This window comes from Erithacus rubecula (assembly GCF_903797595.1).
Source record: "Erithacus rubecula genome assembly, chromosome: 29".
Taxonomy (NCBI): Eukaryota; Metazoa; Chordata; class Aves; order Passeriformes; family Muscicapidae; genus Erithacus; species Erithacus rubecula.
The window spans coordinates 3,454,810-3,471,152 of record NC_136681.1 but is presented as its reverse complement, the minus strand read 5'-3'; the positions used below and the strand labels follow the sequence as shown (position 1 = coordinate 3,471,152).

The 16,343-nt window shown below is 48.4% G+C and overlaps 1 protein-coding gene across 1 annotated transcript in view; it reads left to right on the top strand.

Moving 5' to 3' along the window:
- Positions 1-16,343, top strand: part of XPO7 (exportin 7) — a gene marked incomplete at its 5' end in the record, with an annotated part of 39,136 nt that overhangs the window by 19,911 nt on the left and 2,882 nt on the right. The window contains 13 exons of the mRNA XM_079328978.1: positions 581-716; positions 2,571-2,644; positions 3,608-3,688; positions 4,717-4,780; positions 5,698-5,806; positions 6,759-6,865; positions 8,592-8,680; positions 9,790-9,897; positions 10,526-10,608; positions 12,678-12,892; positions 14,331-14,469; positions 15,073-15,233; positions 16,245-16,343. Coding sequence (XP_079185104.1) covers positions 581-716; positions 2,571-2,644; positions 3,608-3,688; positions 4,717-4,780; positions 5,698-5,806; positions 6,759-6,865; positions 8,592-8,680; positions 9,790-9,897; positions 10,526-10,608; positions 12,678-12,892; positions 14,331-14,469; positions 15,073-15,233; positions 16,245-16,343 — 1,465 coding nt within the window. The remainder of the gene's footprint in view (positions 1-580; positions 717-2,570; positions 2,645-3,607; positions 3,689-4,716; positions 4,781-5,697; positions 5,807-6,758; positions 6,866-8,591; positions 8,681-9,789; positions 9,898-10,525; positions 10,609-12,677; positions 12,893-14,330; positions 14,470-15,072; positions 15,234-16,244) is intronic.

The following is a 16,343-nucleotide window of genomic DNA, read 5'->3' as shown; positions in this document are numbered from 1 at the left end:
ATTACTGGGAATATTGGATTTGGGAATATTTAACTTGGAAATAGTGGAAATTCTTGGGAATATTGGGAATTCTTGGGAGTATTTGGCTTGGAAATCCTGGGAATTATTGGGAATATTTGACTCAGGAATATTGGGAATTCTTGGGAATTTGTCTTGGGAATATAGGGAATTATTTGGAACATTTGACTTGGGAATATGGGGAATTATCAGGAATATTTGGCTTGGAAAAACTGGGAATTATTTGGAACATTTGACTCAGGAATATTGGGAATTCTTGGGAATATTGGATTTGGGAATACTGGGAATTCTTGGGAATATTCAGCTTGGACATACCGGGAATTATTTGGAACATTTCCTCGCTTTTCTCCCCTTTTCTCTCATTTCTCCCTGCTGCTTTTCCCCCTTTTCTCTGCCCTTTTTTCCAATCTTTTCCCCCATTCCCCCCATTTTCCCCCCATTTTTCCCCCATTTTTCCCCATTCCCCCCATTTTCCCCCCATTTTTCCCCCATTTTTCCCCCATTTCCCCCCATTTTTCCCCATTTCCCCCCATTTTTCCCCCATTCCCCCATTCCCCCGCAGGGTGCTGCAGCTGATGAACCTGACGGACTCGCGGCTGGCGCAGGCGGGCAATGAGAAGCTGGAGTTGGCCATGCTGAGCTTCTTCGAGCAGTTCCGCAAGATCTACATCGGGGACCAGGTGCAGAAATCCTCCAAGGTACGGCCCGGCCACCTGGGGCAGCTGGGGGACAGCTGGGGGACAGCTGGGACAGCTGGGACAGCTGGGGGACAGCTGGGGAACAGCTGGGACACACCTGGGACACACCTGGGACAGCTGGGGGACAGCTGGGACAGCTGGGACACACCTGGGACACACCTGGGACAGCTGGGACAGCTGGGGGACAGCTGGGGGACAGCTGGGACAGCTGGGACACACCTGGGGGACAGCTGGGACAGCTGGGACACACCTGGGACAGCTGGGGGACAGCTGGGACAGCTGGGACACACCTGGGACACACCTGGGACAGCTGGGGAACAGCTGGGGGACAGCTGGGGGACAGCTGGGACAGCTGGGGGACAGCTGGGGAACAGCTGGGACAGCTGGGGGACAGATGGGACACACCTGGGACAGCTGGGGGACAGATGGGACACACCTGGGACAGCTGGGACACACCTGGGACAGCTGGGGGACAGCTGGGACAGCTGGGACAGCTGGGGGACAGCTGGGGGACAGCTGGGACAGCTGGGGGACAGCTGGGACAGCTGGGGGACAGCTGGGACAGCTGGGGGACAGCTGGGGGACAGCTGGGGGACAGCTGGGACAGCTGGGGGACAGCTGGGACAGCTGGGACACACCTGGGACAGCTGGGGGACAGCTGGGACACACCTGGGGCAGCTGGGACAGCTGGGGGACAGCTGGGATAGCTGGGACACACCTGGGACAGCTGGGATAGCTGGGGGACAGCTGGGGAACAGCTGGGGGACAGCTGGGACACACCTGGGACACACCTGGGACAGCGGGGGAACAGCTGGGACAGCTGGGACACACCTGGGACAGCTGGGGAACAGCTGGGACACACCTGGGACAGCTGGGGACAGCTGGGACACACCTGGGACAGCTGGGACAGCTGGGGACACACCTGGGACACACCTGGGACAGCTGGGACACACCTGGGACAGCTGGGACACACCTGGGGGACAGCTGGGGAACAGCTGGGACACACCTGGGACACACCTGGGATAGCTGGGGGACAGCTGGGACACACCTGGGGGACAGCTGGGACACCTGGGACACACCTGGGACACAGCTGGGACAGCTGGGACATACCTGGGACACACCTGGGACACACCTGGGACAGGTACAACACCTGCCACACCTGCAGCAGCAGCATCCATTTAAATCCCAATTTCTGGGATTTCCCCTCCTTTTAAATCCCCTTTTCTGGGATTTTTCCTGGAATTAAACTTTTTCCTCATTTTGCCTCCAATTCAGTCTCATTTTCTAAGATTTCTCTTGGAGTTAAATCCCATTTGCTGGGATTTTTTCTCCTTTTGAATCCCATTTTCTGGGATTCTTCCCCAGTTTTTTTTATTCCTGGCATCATCTCCTGATCTTCTTCTCCCAGGTTTCAAAATGGGAATAAATCCAAATTCCCTTCATCCCAAGGGATTTGTAGCTGAGGTTTGGGATAGAAAATCCCTTTTTTCCAGTTAAAAAAACCCAGGAATGTTGTTTTGGGATTAGAATCCAATCCCTTCCCAGGGAAAATTTGGATTTGCTGAGAATTCCAGAGAAATCCTGGCTGTGTGTGGAGCTGAGACACAATTCCCATTTTTTGGGGGAATTTTTCCAGAAATACTCCTGGAAAATTTTTCCTCAGTGCAGACAAAAAAAAAAAAAAGAGGAAAAATCCAGAAAAAATCAAAATTCTGCTCATTTAGATGAACCCAAACACCCCAAGGGAAAATCCCATTTTTCACAGAGGGCAGAGTGGATTTTTTGGGATCATTCCCAGATTTCCTGGTGGGTTTGGAGCCCTTTTTTTCCATGTTTTTGTTGTTTTTTTGGCAGCTGTACAGGAGGCTTTCAGAGGTGCTGGGGCTGAATGATGAGACCATGGTGCTGAGTGTCTTCATTGGCAAGATGTGAGTGGGGAATTTGGGAATTTTGGGAATTCTCAAGGGTTGGGAATTCTGGGTGATGCAGGGAAGGGTTCTGGGGGAACAGGGTTTTACAAAGGGCAGCACAAATCCAGCAAAATCCTACAAAATTCCATAGAAAAACACCAAAAATTCCACCAAAATTCCACAGAAATCCCATAGAAATTGACCAAAAATTCCGCCAAAATTCCACAGAAATCCCATAAAAATTGACCAAAAATTCTGCCAAAATTCCACAGAAATTCACCAACAATTCCACCAAAAAAATCTGCCTAAATGATAAAAATTCCACAGAAATTCCACCAAAATTCCATAGAAATTAAAAAAAAAAAAAATTCCACCAAAAAATCTGCTTAAATGCCTAAAATTCCACTAGAATTCCACAGAAATTCACAAAAATTCTGCCCAAATTACCCATCTAAATGCCAAAAATTCCACAGAAATTCCACAGTAATTCACAAAAAATTCCACTAAAAATTCTGCCTAAATGATAAAAATTCCACACAAATTCCACCCAAAAATTCCACCAGGAATCCAGGAATCCCACAGAAATTCCAAGATTCCACCAAAATTTCGCACAAATTCCACCAGAATTTCGCAGACATTCCACCAAAATTCCACACCAAAAAATTCACACATTCCACTGAAATTCCACCAAAATTCCACTGGAATTCCACCAAAATTCCACCAAAATCCCATGAAATAAATTTGATCAATTTTTAATCCATTTTATCCATTTAATCCCCCAGAATTCCAGGTGCACCTTGATCTCCTCCACCTCCCAAACCCAACTTTCCCAATCCTGCTGTTTTTATTCCCATTTCTCTTCTTTGTACCATCTGTTCCTCACTCTTAGGAGACAGAAACCTGGAAAAACCCCCCAGAATTCCCAGGAAAACCCCAGAAAATCCCAGGAATTCCCTCTGATCCATGTTTTTCCTTCCCCAGCATCACCAACCTGAAGTACTGGGGTCGTTGTGAGCCCATCACCTCCAAGACTCTGCAGCTGCTCAATGACCTCTCCATTGGATATCCTTTAGAAAAAGGCTCCCAAAATTCCTGGGAAAAGGGAGGATGATCCCAAAGTTCTGCTGGAATGGAGGCTGCAGAAAATTCCTGCTTTTTTTCCCACCTGGAATTTTGGGAATGGGGAGAGCTGAGGGGTGGGATGGAGCTCAGGGAGTGTTGGGTTTTTGTGGAGCACAATTCCCTCCATTGGAGTTGGGGGGCAGATTCCAATTTGGGCTTCTGGTTTTCCAGGGATTCTGGAAGTTGCAGGAATTCCAAAAGTTCCGGGAATTCCAGAAATTCCAGGAATTCCACAAGTCCCAGACCCCGAGTTTTCCTCCAGGGTCTCCCCAGGCACTTGGCTTGTCCTTGGAGCAAACAGAAAATTCCCAATTTATGGAATAATCCAGGCACAATCCCCTTCTCCCAGCCTGACTCTGGAAGTGATTTTCCAGGAATTCCAGAAATTCCAGGAATTCCAGAAATTCCAGACCCTGAGTTTCCCCAAGACATCTTTCACAATTCAGTTTTTCTTTTGATCCAAAAAAACAAAATCCTCAATTTCCCAAATTCTCCAGCCCCAATCCATTCTTCCAAGCCATTCCCAGAATTATTTTTCCAGAATTTCCAGGAATTCCAGATATTCCACACCAATTTTTTTCCCCTGTGATCACCATGGATCTCCCCAAGCCGAGATTTGCACTATTTGTCTTATCCTTGAAAAAAAAACCAAAAAATTCCCAATTTCCTGAGTACTCCAGCCCCAATCCCATTTTTCTAGCCCATTCCCAGAATTATTTTTCCAGGAATTCCAGAATTTCCAGGAATTCCAGATATTCCAGACCCAAGTTTTTCCCCGGTAATCACCGTGGATCTCCCCAAGCCGAGATTTGCACGAATCGGTTTTTCCTTGGACCCAACAAAACAAAACCCTCAATTTCCCAACTTCTCCAGGCCCAATCCCACTTTTTCCAGCCCATTCCCAGAAATCATTTTTTTGGGAATTGCAGGAATTTTGGGAATTCTGCTGTTTCCTTGACAGCCTGCACCTACAGCAGCGTGCGGAAGCTGGTGAAGCTCAGCGCCGTGCAGTTCATGCTCAACAATCACACGGTGAGTCCCTCCCCCTTTCATTCCCTGCAAAAATTCCCACTGGAATTCCCTTTGGAATTCCATCTTCTTCCCAAATTTCCAAACTACCTCTGGAAAATGAGATTTTGGGGTGGTTTTTGTTGGGATTTTGGGGGTTTTTGAGGGGTTGGGGTTTGGTGGCGTTCCCCGTTCCCGAAGGATTTTTTTGCTCTCTGTGGGATCCAGGATCATTCCCAAAGAATTCCCAGGGTTGGGGCAGGGTGGGATTTGAGGTTGGGATTTCATCCTGAGGTGTTCCCAAGGCAATTCCAGAGGGAATGACAGGGAATTCCTGGAGTTAGGGATGATTTCCAGGCAGTTCCAGGAAGTTTTCCAGGAATTCCTGGAGTTCAGGGATGATTTCCAGGAAGTTTTCCAGGAATTCCTGGAGTTAGGGAATGTTTGCCAGGCAATTCCAGAATATTTTCTAGAAATTCCTGGAGTTCAGGGAGGTTTTCCAGTCAATTTCAGGAAGTTTTCTAGGAATTCTTGGAATTAAGGGATATTTTCCATGATGTTCTCACATTCCCAGGATATTTTCCAGGCATTCCTGGAATTAGGGAATGTTTGCCTGGCATTCCTGTAATTAAGGGATGTTTTCCATGAATTCCTGGAGTTCAGAGAGGTTTTCCTGGCATTCCTTGAATTCCCATGATAATTTCCTGGAATTCCTGGAGCTGGGGAACATTTGCCAGGCAATTCCAGGATATTTTCTAGGAATTCCTGAATTTCATGGATGATTTTCCCTTTTCTAGACCGAGCCATCACCAACCAATCCAACCTAACGGACATGAGGAATTAGGGAGTGTTTGCCTGGAATTCCCAGGAGGTTTATCCAGGAATTCCCAGGGTGTTTTCCATGAATTCCTGGATTTCAGGGATGATTTTCCCTTTTCCAGAGCGAGCACTTTTCCTTCCTGGGCATCAACAACCAGTCCAACCTGACGGACATGCGCTGCCGCACCACCTTCTACACGGCCCTGGGCCGCCTCCTCATGGTGGATTTAGGTGATTCCCTTGGAATTCCAGCAAAATTCCAACATTTTGGAACCCAGGATCTGGGATTTGGGGGGGGTGGAGCTTGGGGAAAGGAGCTTGGGGTGGGAGAAGGAAAATCAGGAATTGGGTTCGATGCTGAGAAGAAAAACGGGGAGACGATTTTCAGTCTTAAAGTTTGGGATTGATTTTCCCATCCCAGTGAGGTTTGAGGATGGAATAAAAAGATTTGGGATCAATTTTCCCATCCCACTGAGGTTTGAGGATGGGATAAAAAGATTTGGGATCAGTTTTCCTATTAAAACTGGGAATAAATTTTTCCAATCCCGCCAAGATTTGGATTAAATTTTCCTATCCCAAAATTTGGGATCAGTTTTTTCCAGGTGAGGACGAGGATCAGTACGAGCAGTTCATGGAGGGGATTTTCCATGGAATTCCCATGGGTTTTCCATGATTTTTTTTTCCAGGGGAGGACAAGGATCAGTCTGAGCATTCCTGGGGTGTTTCCCATGGAATTCCCATGTTTTTTCCATGATGTTTTCCAGGGGAGGGGGAGGATCAGTCTGAGCAGTTCCTGGGGTGTTTCCCATGGGTTTTCCATGTTTTTTCCGTGGTGTTTTCCAGGGGAGGGGGAGGATCAGTCTGAGCAGTTCCTGGGGTGTTTCCCATGGAATTCCCATGGAATTTCCATGTTTTTTCCGTGGTGTTTTCCAGGGGAGGACGAGGATCAGTACGAGCAGTTCATGGGGTGTTTCCCATGGAATTCCCATGGAATTTCCATGTTTTTTCCATGATGTTTTCCAGGGGAGGACGAGGATCAGTACGAGCAGTTCCTGGGGTGTTTCCCATGGAATTCCTGTGGGTTTTCCATGATTTTTTTTCCAGGGGAGAATGAGGATCAGTATGGGGTGTTTCCCATGGAATTCCCGTGGGTTTTCCATGTTTTTTCCGTGGTGTTTTCCAGGGGAGGACGAGGATCAGTACGAGCAGTTCATGCTGCCCCTCACCGCTGCCTTCGAGACCGTGGCTCAGATGTTCAGCACCAACTCCTTCAACGAGCAGGAGGCCAAGGTCAGCTGGGAGGGAATTCCTGCTTCTCCCACTTTCCTGGGGTCTTCTCCATGGGATTTGGGGGTCCAGAGGGAACTGGGGGTGCCTGAAACCCTTGGGATCAGTTTAATGGGAATTGGGATCGATCCAGAGGGAATTGGGGTCAGTTTAGTGGGGATTTGGGTTCCTGAATCCCTTGGGATCAATCCAGAGGGAATTTGGATCAGTTTAATGGGAATTGGGGTTCCTGAATCCCTTGGGGTCAGTTTAGTTTTGGGATTGGAATGGAGGTGCCTGAATTTTGCTCTGTTTTCTTCTGTTTTATTCTATTTTAAATTTGGTTTTACTGTGTTTCTGTTCCCTGTCTGGCTGTTCCCATCTCCCTTCCCATTCTTGTTCCCATCCCTGTTCCATTCTTGTTCCTGTTCCCATTCCCATTCCCGACTGTTCCCGTTCCCATTCCCGGCTGTTCCTCTTCCTATTCCCATTCCCGGTTGTTCCCGTTTGTTCCCATTCCCTGTTATCCCGTTATTCCCCGTTATCCCGTTATTCCCCGTTATCCCTGGTTATCCCATTATCCCCATTATTTCCCATTATTCCCGTTATCCCGGTTATCCCGTTATTCCCATTATCCCTGTTATCCCATTATTCCCGGTTATCCCGTTATTCCCGGTTATCCCGGTTCCCGTTATTCCCTGTTATCCCATTATTCCTGGTTATTCCCGTTATTCCCGTTATTCCTCATTATTCCCTGTTATCCCATTATTCCTGGTTATTCCTGGTTATCCCGTTATTCCCGGTTATTCCCTGTTATCCCATTATTCCTGGTTATTCCCGTTATTCCCGTTATTCCTCATTATTCCCTGTTATCCCATTATTCCTGGTTATCCCGGTTATCCCATTATTCCCATTATCCCGGTTATCCCATTGTTCCGGCTATCCCATTATCCCTGGTTATCCCCATTATTCCCGTTATCCCATTATTCCCGTTATTCCCATTATTCCCGTTATTCCCGGTTATCCCATTATTCCCCATTATTCCCATTATCCCCGTTATTCCCTGTTATCCCATTATTCCTGGTTTTCCCGTTATTCCCGGTTATTCCCGTTATTCCCGGTTATCCTATTATTCCCGGTTATCCCATTATTCCCCGTTATTCCCGGTTATTCCCGGTTATCCCATTATCCCCATTATTCCTGTTATTCCCCATTATTCCCTGTTATCCCATTATTCCCTGTTATCCCGTTATTCCCCGTTATTCCCCGTTATCCTCGTTATTCCCGTTATTCCTGGTTATCCCATTATTCCCGGTTATTCCCGTTATTCCCGGTTATTCCCGGTTATTCCCATTATTCCCGGTTATTCCCATTATTCCCTGTTATCCCGTTGTTCCCCGTTATCCTCGTTATTCCCGTTATTCCCGGTTATCCCCGTTATTCCCGGTTATTCCCCATTATTCCCGTTATCCCCGTTATTCCCGTTATCCCCGTTATTCCCGGTTATTCCCGTTATCCCCGTTATTCCCGGTTATTCCCGGTATTCCCGTTATCCCCGTTATCCCCGTTATTCCCATTATTCCCGGTTATTCCCGTTATTCCCGGTTATCCCGTTATTCCCGTTATCCCCGTTATTCCCGGTTATTCCCGTTGTTCCCCGTTATCCCCGTTATTCCCGGTTATTCCCGGTTATTCCCGTTGTTCCCGGTTATCCCCGTTATCCCCGTTATTCCCGTTGTTCCCGTTGCAGCGCACGCTGGTGGGGCTGGTGCGGGACCTGCGCGGCATCGCCTTCGCCTTCAACGCCAAGAGCAGCTTCATGATGCTCTTCGAGTGGATGTATCCTGAAACCCAGGAATGCTCTGGAAACCCCAAAAACCCTGGAAACCCCAAAAACCCCGGGGAACACCTACAGAGATCCCAAAAACCCCAAAACCTCCAGGGAACAACTCCAGAAACCTCAAAACTCCCAGGGAACAACTCCAGAGATCCCAAAACCCCCAGGGAACAACTCCAGAGATCCCAAAAACCCCCAGGAAACACCTCCAGAAATCCCAAAACCCCCAGGGAACAACTTCAGAGATCCCAAAAACCCCAAAACCTCCAGGGAACAACTTCAGAGATCCCAAAAACCCCAAAACCTCCAGGGAACAACTCCAGAAACCTCAAAACTCCCAGGGAACAACTCCAGAGATCCCAAAAACCCCAAAACCTCCAGGGAACAACTCCAGAAACCCCAAAAATCCTCCAAAAATCCCAAAAACCCCCAGGGAGCAACTCCAGAAATCCCCAGGGAACAACTCCAGAAATGCCAAAAATCCTCCAGAAATCCTAAAAACCCCCAGGGAACAACTCCAGAAATCCTAAAAACCCCCAGGGAACAACTCCAGAAATCCCAGAAATCTCCAGGGAACAACTCCAGAAATCCCAAAAACCCCCAGGGAACAACTCCAAAAACCCCCAGGGAACAACTTCAGAAATCCCAAAACCCCCAGGGAACAACTCCAGAAATCCCAAAACCCCCAGGGAACAATTTCAGAGATCCCAAAACCCCCCAAACCTCCAGGGAACAACTCCAGAAACCCCAAAAATCCTAAAAACCCCCAGGGAGCAACTTTGTAAACTCCAAAACCCCCCAGGGAACAACTTCAGAAATCACAAAAACCCCCAGGGAACAATTCCAAAAATCCCAAAAACCCCCAGGGAACAACTCCAAAAACCCCCAGGGAACAATTCCAAAAATCCCAAAAACCCCCAGGGATCAACTCCAGAAATCCCAAAAACCCCCAGGGATCAACTCCAGAAATCCCAAAAAAAACCAACACAATAATCCCAAAAAAACCCCCAAATTTCACCCTAAAAATTCCCCTTTTTGCTGCACACTTGGGATCTTCCATCCCCATGGAATTTTTGGGCTGGAAAAGTGGGAATTCCTTAATTTCCTGCAGTTACCCCTCGTACATGCCCATCCTGCAAAGGGCCATCGAGCTCTGGTACCACGACCCCGCCTGCACCACGCCCGTCCTCAAACTCATGGCTGAGCTGGTCCACAACAGGTGGGAATTCCCAAAAAATCTGGGATTTCCTGGAATTCTTCACCTGGGATCATTGTTTGTGGTTCTTACCCCAAAATCCCCATTTTTCCAACCAAAAACCCTTTTTTTTTCTTCCCCTAAATCTATTTTTCCCCCCACAAATCCCATTTTTTTTTTTCTGTCTTAAATTCCATTTACAACAGGTAGGGAATTCCCAAAAAATCTGGGATTTCCTGGAATACTGCACCTTGGAATGGGTGGGATCATTGCTTGTGGTTGCTGCCCCAAAATCCCCATTTTCCCCCCAAAACCCCCCATTTTTTCCTATTTTTCCTCCAAAACCCCCCATTTTTTCCCATTTTTCTCCCCAAACTCCCCATTTTTCTCCCAAAAATCCCCATTTTTCCCCCTAAAGCCCCCATTTTTTCCCCCCAAACCCCCCCCTTTTTTCCCCATATTTTCCCCATTTTTCTCCCAAAAATCCCCATTTTTCCCCCCAAACCCCCCATTTTTCTACCAAAAATCCCCATTTTTTCCCCCAAAACCCCCCATTTTCTCCCCATTTTTCCCCCAAACCCCCCATTTTCCCCATTTTTCTCCCCATTTTTCCCCCTTTCCCCCTGGCTCTCAGCATTCCCTGTCTCCCCAGGTCCCAGCGGCTGCAGTTCGATGTCTCCTCTCCCAACGGGATCCTGCTCTTCCGGGAGACCAGCAAGATGATCACGACCTACGGTGAGGGAGCCTGGGGCTGCATCCCTGAAAAATCTGGGAACATCCATGGAAAAATCCTGGAAACATCCTGGAAAAATCCTGGAAACATCCTGGAAACATCCGTGGATAAATCGTGGAAATATCCTGGATAAATCCTGGAAACATCCTGGATAAATCCTGGAAACATCCTGGATAAATCCTGGAAACATCCTGGAAACATCCATGGATAAATCCTGGAAACATCCATGGATAAATCCTGGAAACATCCATGGATAAATCCTGGAAACATCCATGGATAAATCCTGGAAACATCCATGGATAAATCCTGGAAACATCCATGGATAAATCCTGGAAACATCCTGGAAACATCCGTGGATAAATCCTGGAAACATCCATGGATAAATCCTGGAAACATCCATGTATAAATCCTGGAAATATCCTGGATAAATCCTGGAAACATCCATGGATAAATCCTGGAAACATCCATGGATAAATCATGGAAACATCCATGGATAAATCCTGGAAACATCCATGGATAAATCCTGGAAATATCCTGGATAAATCCTGGAAACATTCTGGATAAATCCTGGAAACATCCTGGAAACATACATGGATAAATCCTGGAAACATCCATGGATAAATCCTGGAAATATCCTGGATAAATCCTGGAAACATCCTGGAAACATCCGTGGATAAATCGTGGAAATATCCTGGAAATATCCTGGATAAATCCTGGAAACATCCTGGATAAATCCTGGAAACATCCATGGATAAATCCTGGAAATATCCTGGATAAATCATGGATAAATCCTGGAAACATCCATGGATAAATCCTGGAAACATTCATGGATAAATCCTGGAAATATCCTGGAAACATCCGTGGATAAATTGTGGAAATATCCTGGATAAATCCTGGAAACATCCTGGAAACATCCTGGAAACATCCATGGATAAATCCTGGAAATATCCTGGATAAATCCTGGAAACATTCTGGATAAATCCTGGAAATATCCTGGATAAATCCTGGAAACATCCTGGAAACATCCATGGATAAATCCTGGAAACATCCATGGATAAATCCTGGAAACATCCATGGATAAATCCTGGAAACATCCTGGAAACATCCATGGATAAATCCTGGAAACATCCATGGATAAATCCTGGAAACATCCTGGATAAATCCTGGAAACATCCATGGATAAATCCTGGAAATATCCTGGATAAATCATGGATAAATCCTGGAAACATCCATGGATAAATCCTGGAAACATTCATGGATAAATCCTGGAAATATCCTGGAAACATCCGTGGATAAATTGTGGAAATATCCTGGATAAATCCTGGAAACATCCTGGAAACATCCTGGAAACATCCATGGATAAATCCTGGAAACATCCTGGATAAATCCTGGAAACATCCTGGATAAATCCTGGAAACATCCATGGATAAATCCTGGAAACATCCTGGATAAATCCTGGAAACATCCTGGATAAATCCTGGGAACATCCATGGATAAATCCTGGAAACATCCATGGATAAATCCTGGAAACATCCTGGATAAATCCTGGAAACATCCTGGATAAATCCTGGAAACATCCATGGATAAATCCTGGATAAATCCTGGAAACATCCTGGATTCATCCATGGAAAAATTCTGAAATTTTGGGTTGGAATGCATTTTAAATCCCATCCCAGTTCCCATATTTTGGGATGGGAATGGATTTTCAATCCCAGGGCAGTTTGGAACCCCTGACACGATGATTGCAGCCATGAGGGTTGGAGAGGGAACATGTAAATAATCCCCCAATTTTGGAAGGGATTGGATTTTGAGCCCTGGGGTGTTTGTGAACCCCTGACACGGTTATTCCAGCTGTTAGGGTTGGAGAGGGAACATGTAAATAATCCCCAGATTTTGGAAGGGATTGGATTTTGAGCCCTGGGGTGGTTTGGAACCCCTGACACGGTTATTCCAGCTGTTAGGGTTGGAGAGGGAACATGTAAATAATCCCCCAATTTTGGAAGGGATTGGATTTTGAGCCCTGGGGTGCTTGGGAAGCCCAGGCACGGTGACCCATCCGGGAATTCCGCAGGGAATCGCATCCTGACGCTGGGGGAGGTGCCCAAGGACCAGGTGTACGCGCTGAAGCTGAAGGGAATCTCCATCTGCTTCTCCATGCTGAAGGCGGCGCTGAGCGGCAGCTACGTCAACTTCGGCGTCTTCCGGCTGTACGGCGACGACGCGCTGGACAACGCGCTGCAGACCTTCATCAAGCTGCTGCTCTCCATCCCCCACAGCGACCTGCTGGTCAGAGAGAGCCCTCAGGGACTGGGGTGCAATGGGATTGGGGTGCAGTGGGATTGGGGTGTGTCACTGGGATCACTGGGATTGGGGTGCAATGGGATTGGGGTTGTTCCACAACGCGCTGCAGACCTTCATCAAGCTGCTGCTCTCCATCCCCCACAGCGACCTGCTGGTCAGGGACTGGGGTGCAATGGGATCACTGGGATTGGGGTGCAATGGGATTGGGAGTGTCACTGGGATCACTGGGATTGGGGTGCAATGGGATTGGGAATGTTCCACAACGCGCTGCAGACCTTCATCAAGCTGCTGCTCTCCATCCCCCACAGCGACCTGCTGGTCAGGGACTGGGGTGCAATGGGATCACTGGGATTGGGGTGTCACTGGGACTGGGGTGTGTCACTGGGATCACTGGGATTGGGGTGCAATGGGATTGGGAATGTTCCACAACGCGCTGCAGACCTTCATCAAGCTGCTGCTCTCCATCCCCCACAGCGACCTGCTGGTCAGGGACTGGGACTGGGGTGCAATGGGATCACTGGGATTGGGGTGCAATGGGATTGGGGTGTCACAGATACTGGGAATGTTCCACAACGCGCTGCAGACCTTCATCAAGCTGCTGCTCTCCATCCCCCACAGCGACCTGCTGGTCAGGGACTGGGGTGCAATGGGATCACTGGGATTGGGGTGTCACTGGGACTGGGAGTGTCATTGGGATTGGGGTGTTACTGGGATTGGGGTGTCCTGGGATTGGAAGAGTCTCTGAGATCAGGAGCATTTCAGGGATCAGGGATTGGAGGGGTCACTGGGGTTGGAGGGGTCACTGGGGTTCCAGGGATCAGAAGTCCCAAAGATCAGGAGCATTTCAGGATAGGAAGAGTCCCTGGGATTGGGGGTGCAATGGGATTGGGGGTGCAATGGGACTGGGGGGTCACTGGGATTGGGGGTGCAATGGGATTGGGGGTCACTGGGATTGGGAGCATGTCAGGGATCAGGAGCATCCCTGGGATCAGGAGAATCCCCAGGGATCGGAAGAATCCCCATTGCCAGATTTTAGGTTGGAATGGATTTGAAATCCCATCCACTTTGGAATTCATGGGATCATGAAATGTGTTGGACAGGAGAGGAGGAAACCATGTAAATAATTCCCAAAATTTTGTGTGGGAATGGATTTTAATTCTCATCCCAATTCCCAGATTTTGGGTTGGAATGGAAAAATGAGAAATCTGTTGGAATGGGAAAGAAGGAAAAAGAAATTTTGGGAAGAGGGGTGAGAAAATTCCAGGGGAATTTTAGGAATGTTCAGTCTGGGATGACTGAAGGGAGGTGGAACTGGTGGAACTGGAATTGGAATGGGAGAGAGGATTTCTGCAGGGATGGACACAGGGAATGCCAGAGGCTCAAGAGGAGTTTTAGGAGTGGATTTTTTGGGTTTTTCCCACAGGATTATCCCAAACTGAGCCAATCCTATTATTCCCTGCTGGAAGTGCTGACCCAGGACCACATGAACTTCATCGCCAGCCTGGAGCCCCACGTGATCATGTACATCCTGTCCTCCATCTCCGAGGGGCTCACGGCACTCGGTAAGGGGATTGGGATTGGGGATTGGGAATTGGGAATTGGGGATTGGGATTGGGGATTGGGATTGGGGATTGGGGTTTGGGAATTGGGGATTGGGGATTGGGATTGGGGATTGGGGATTGGGGATTGGGGTTTGGGGATTGGGGATTGGGGTTTGGGAATTGGGATTGGGGATTGGGGATTGGGGTTTGGGGTTTGGGGTTTGGTATTGGGAATTGGGGTTTGGGAATTGGGAATTTGGGATTCGCGGTTTGGGAATTGGGAATTGGGGTTTGGGATTGGGGTTTGGGAATTGGGGATTGGGAATTGGGGTTTGGGGTTTGGGGATAGGGGATTGGGATTGGGGATTGGGGATTGGGATTGGGGTTTGGGGATTGGGGATTGGGGATTGGGGATTGGGAATTGGGGTTTGGGGTTTGGGGTTTGGTATTGGGAATTGGGGTTTGGGAATTGGGATTTGGGAACTTGGGAATTTGGGAATTTGGGATTTGGGAATTCCCATTTTCCATGGTGTGCACAGGGTGCTGCTCCTGCCTGGATCACATCGTCATCTACCTGTTCAAAACCCCATTTTAACCCCATTTTACCCCATTTTAACCCCACAGACACCATGGTGTGCACGGGGTGCTGCTCCTGCCTGGATCACATCGTCACCTACCTGTTCAAGCAGCTCTCCCGCAGCACCAAGAAGAGATCGACGCCCCTGGCGCAGGAGAGCGACCGGTTCCTGCACATCATGCAGCAGCACCCCGAGATGATCCAGCAGGTGAGCTGACACACCTGGGGAGACCAAAACATACCTGGGCAGGGGGAAAATACACCTGGGGAGACCAAAACATACCTGGGGAGGGGGAAAATACACCTGGGGAGACCAAAAAATACCTGGGGAGGGGGAAAAATACATGGGGAGACCAAAAAATACCTGGGGAGGGGGGGAAGTACATGGGGAGAGGGAAAAATGCATGGGGAGGGGGTAAAAATACACCTGGGGAGGGGGAAAAATACATGGGGAGACCAAAACATACCTGGGCAGGGGGGGAAGTACATGGGGAGACCAAAAAATACCTGGGCAGGGGGAAAAATGCATGGGGAGGGGGAAAAATTTGGGATTGATGGGATCCATGGGATATGGGATTTGGGATTTGGGATGGGATGGAATTTGTGATGGGATCTGTGGGGGTGGGACAGAATTTGGGATTGGGTTTGTGCTGGGCTGGGATCCATGGGATGGGATCCAAAGGATCCATGGGATTGGGATGAGATTTGGGATTTGGGATGGGACAGGATCCATGGAATTTATGGGATTGGGATGGGATCCAAAGGATCCATGGGATTGGGATGAGATTTGGGATAGGATTTGGGATGGGACAGGATCCATGGAATTTATGGGATTGGGATGGGATCCAAAGGATCCATGGGATTGGGATGAGATTTGGGATAGGATTTGGGATGGGACAGGATCCATGGAATTTATGGGATTGGGATGGGATCCAAAGGATCCATGGGATTGGGATGAGATTTGGGATTTAGGATGGGACAGGATCCATGGAATTTATGGGATTGGGATGGGATCTGAGGGATCCACGGGATTGGGATTTGGGATGGGATGGAATGTGGGATGGGATCTGTGGGGATGGGACAGAATTTGGGATTGGATTTGGGCTGGAATCCGTGGGATTGGGACCCATGGTCTGCAATCCACAGGATTTGGGATTTGGGCTGGGATGGAGCCTGCTCTGGGATGGGGCTGTGCCCTTTAACCCCTTGGTGCCCACAGATGCTCTCCACGGTGCTGAACATCATCATCTTCGAGGATTGCCGCAACCAGTGGTCCATGAGCCGGCCCCTGCTCGGCCTCATCCTGCTCAACGAGAAG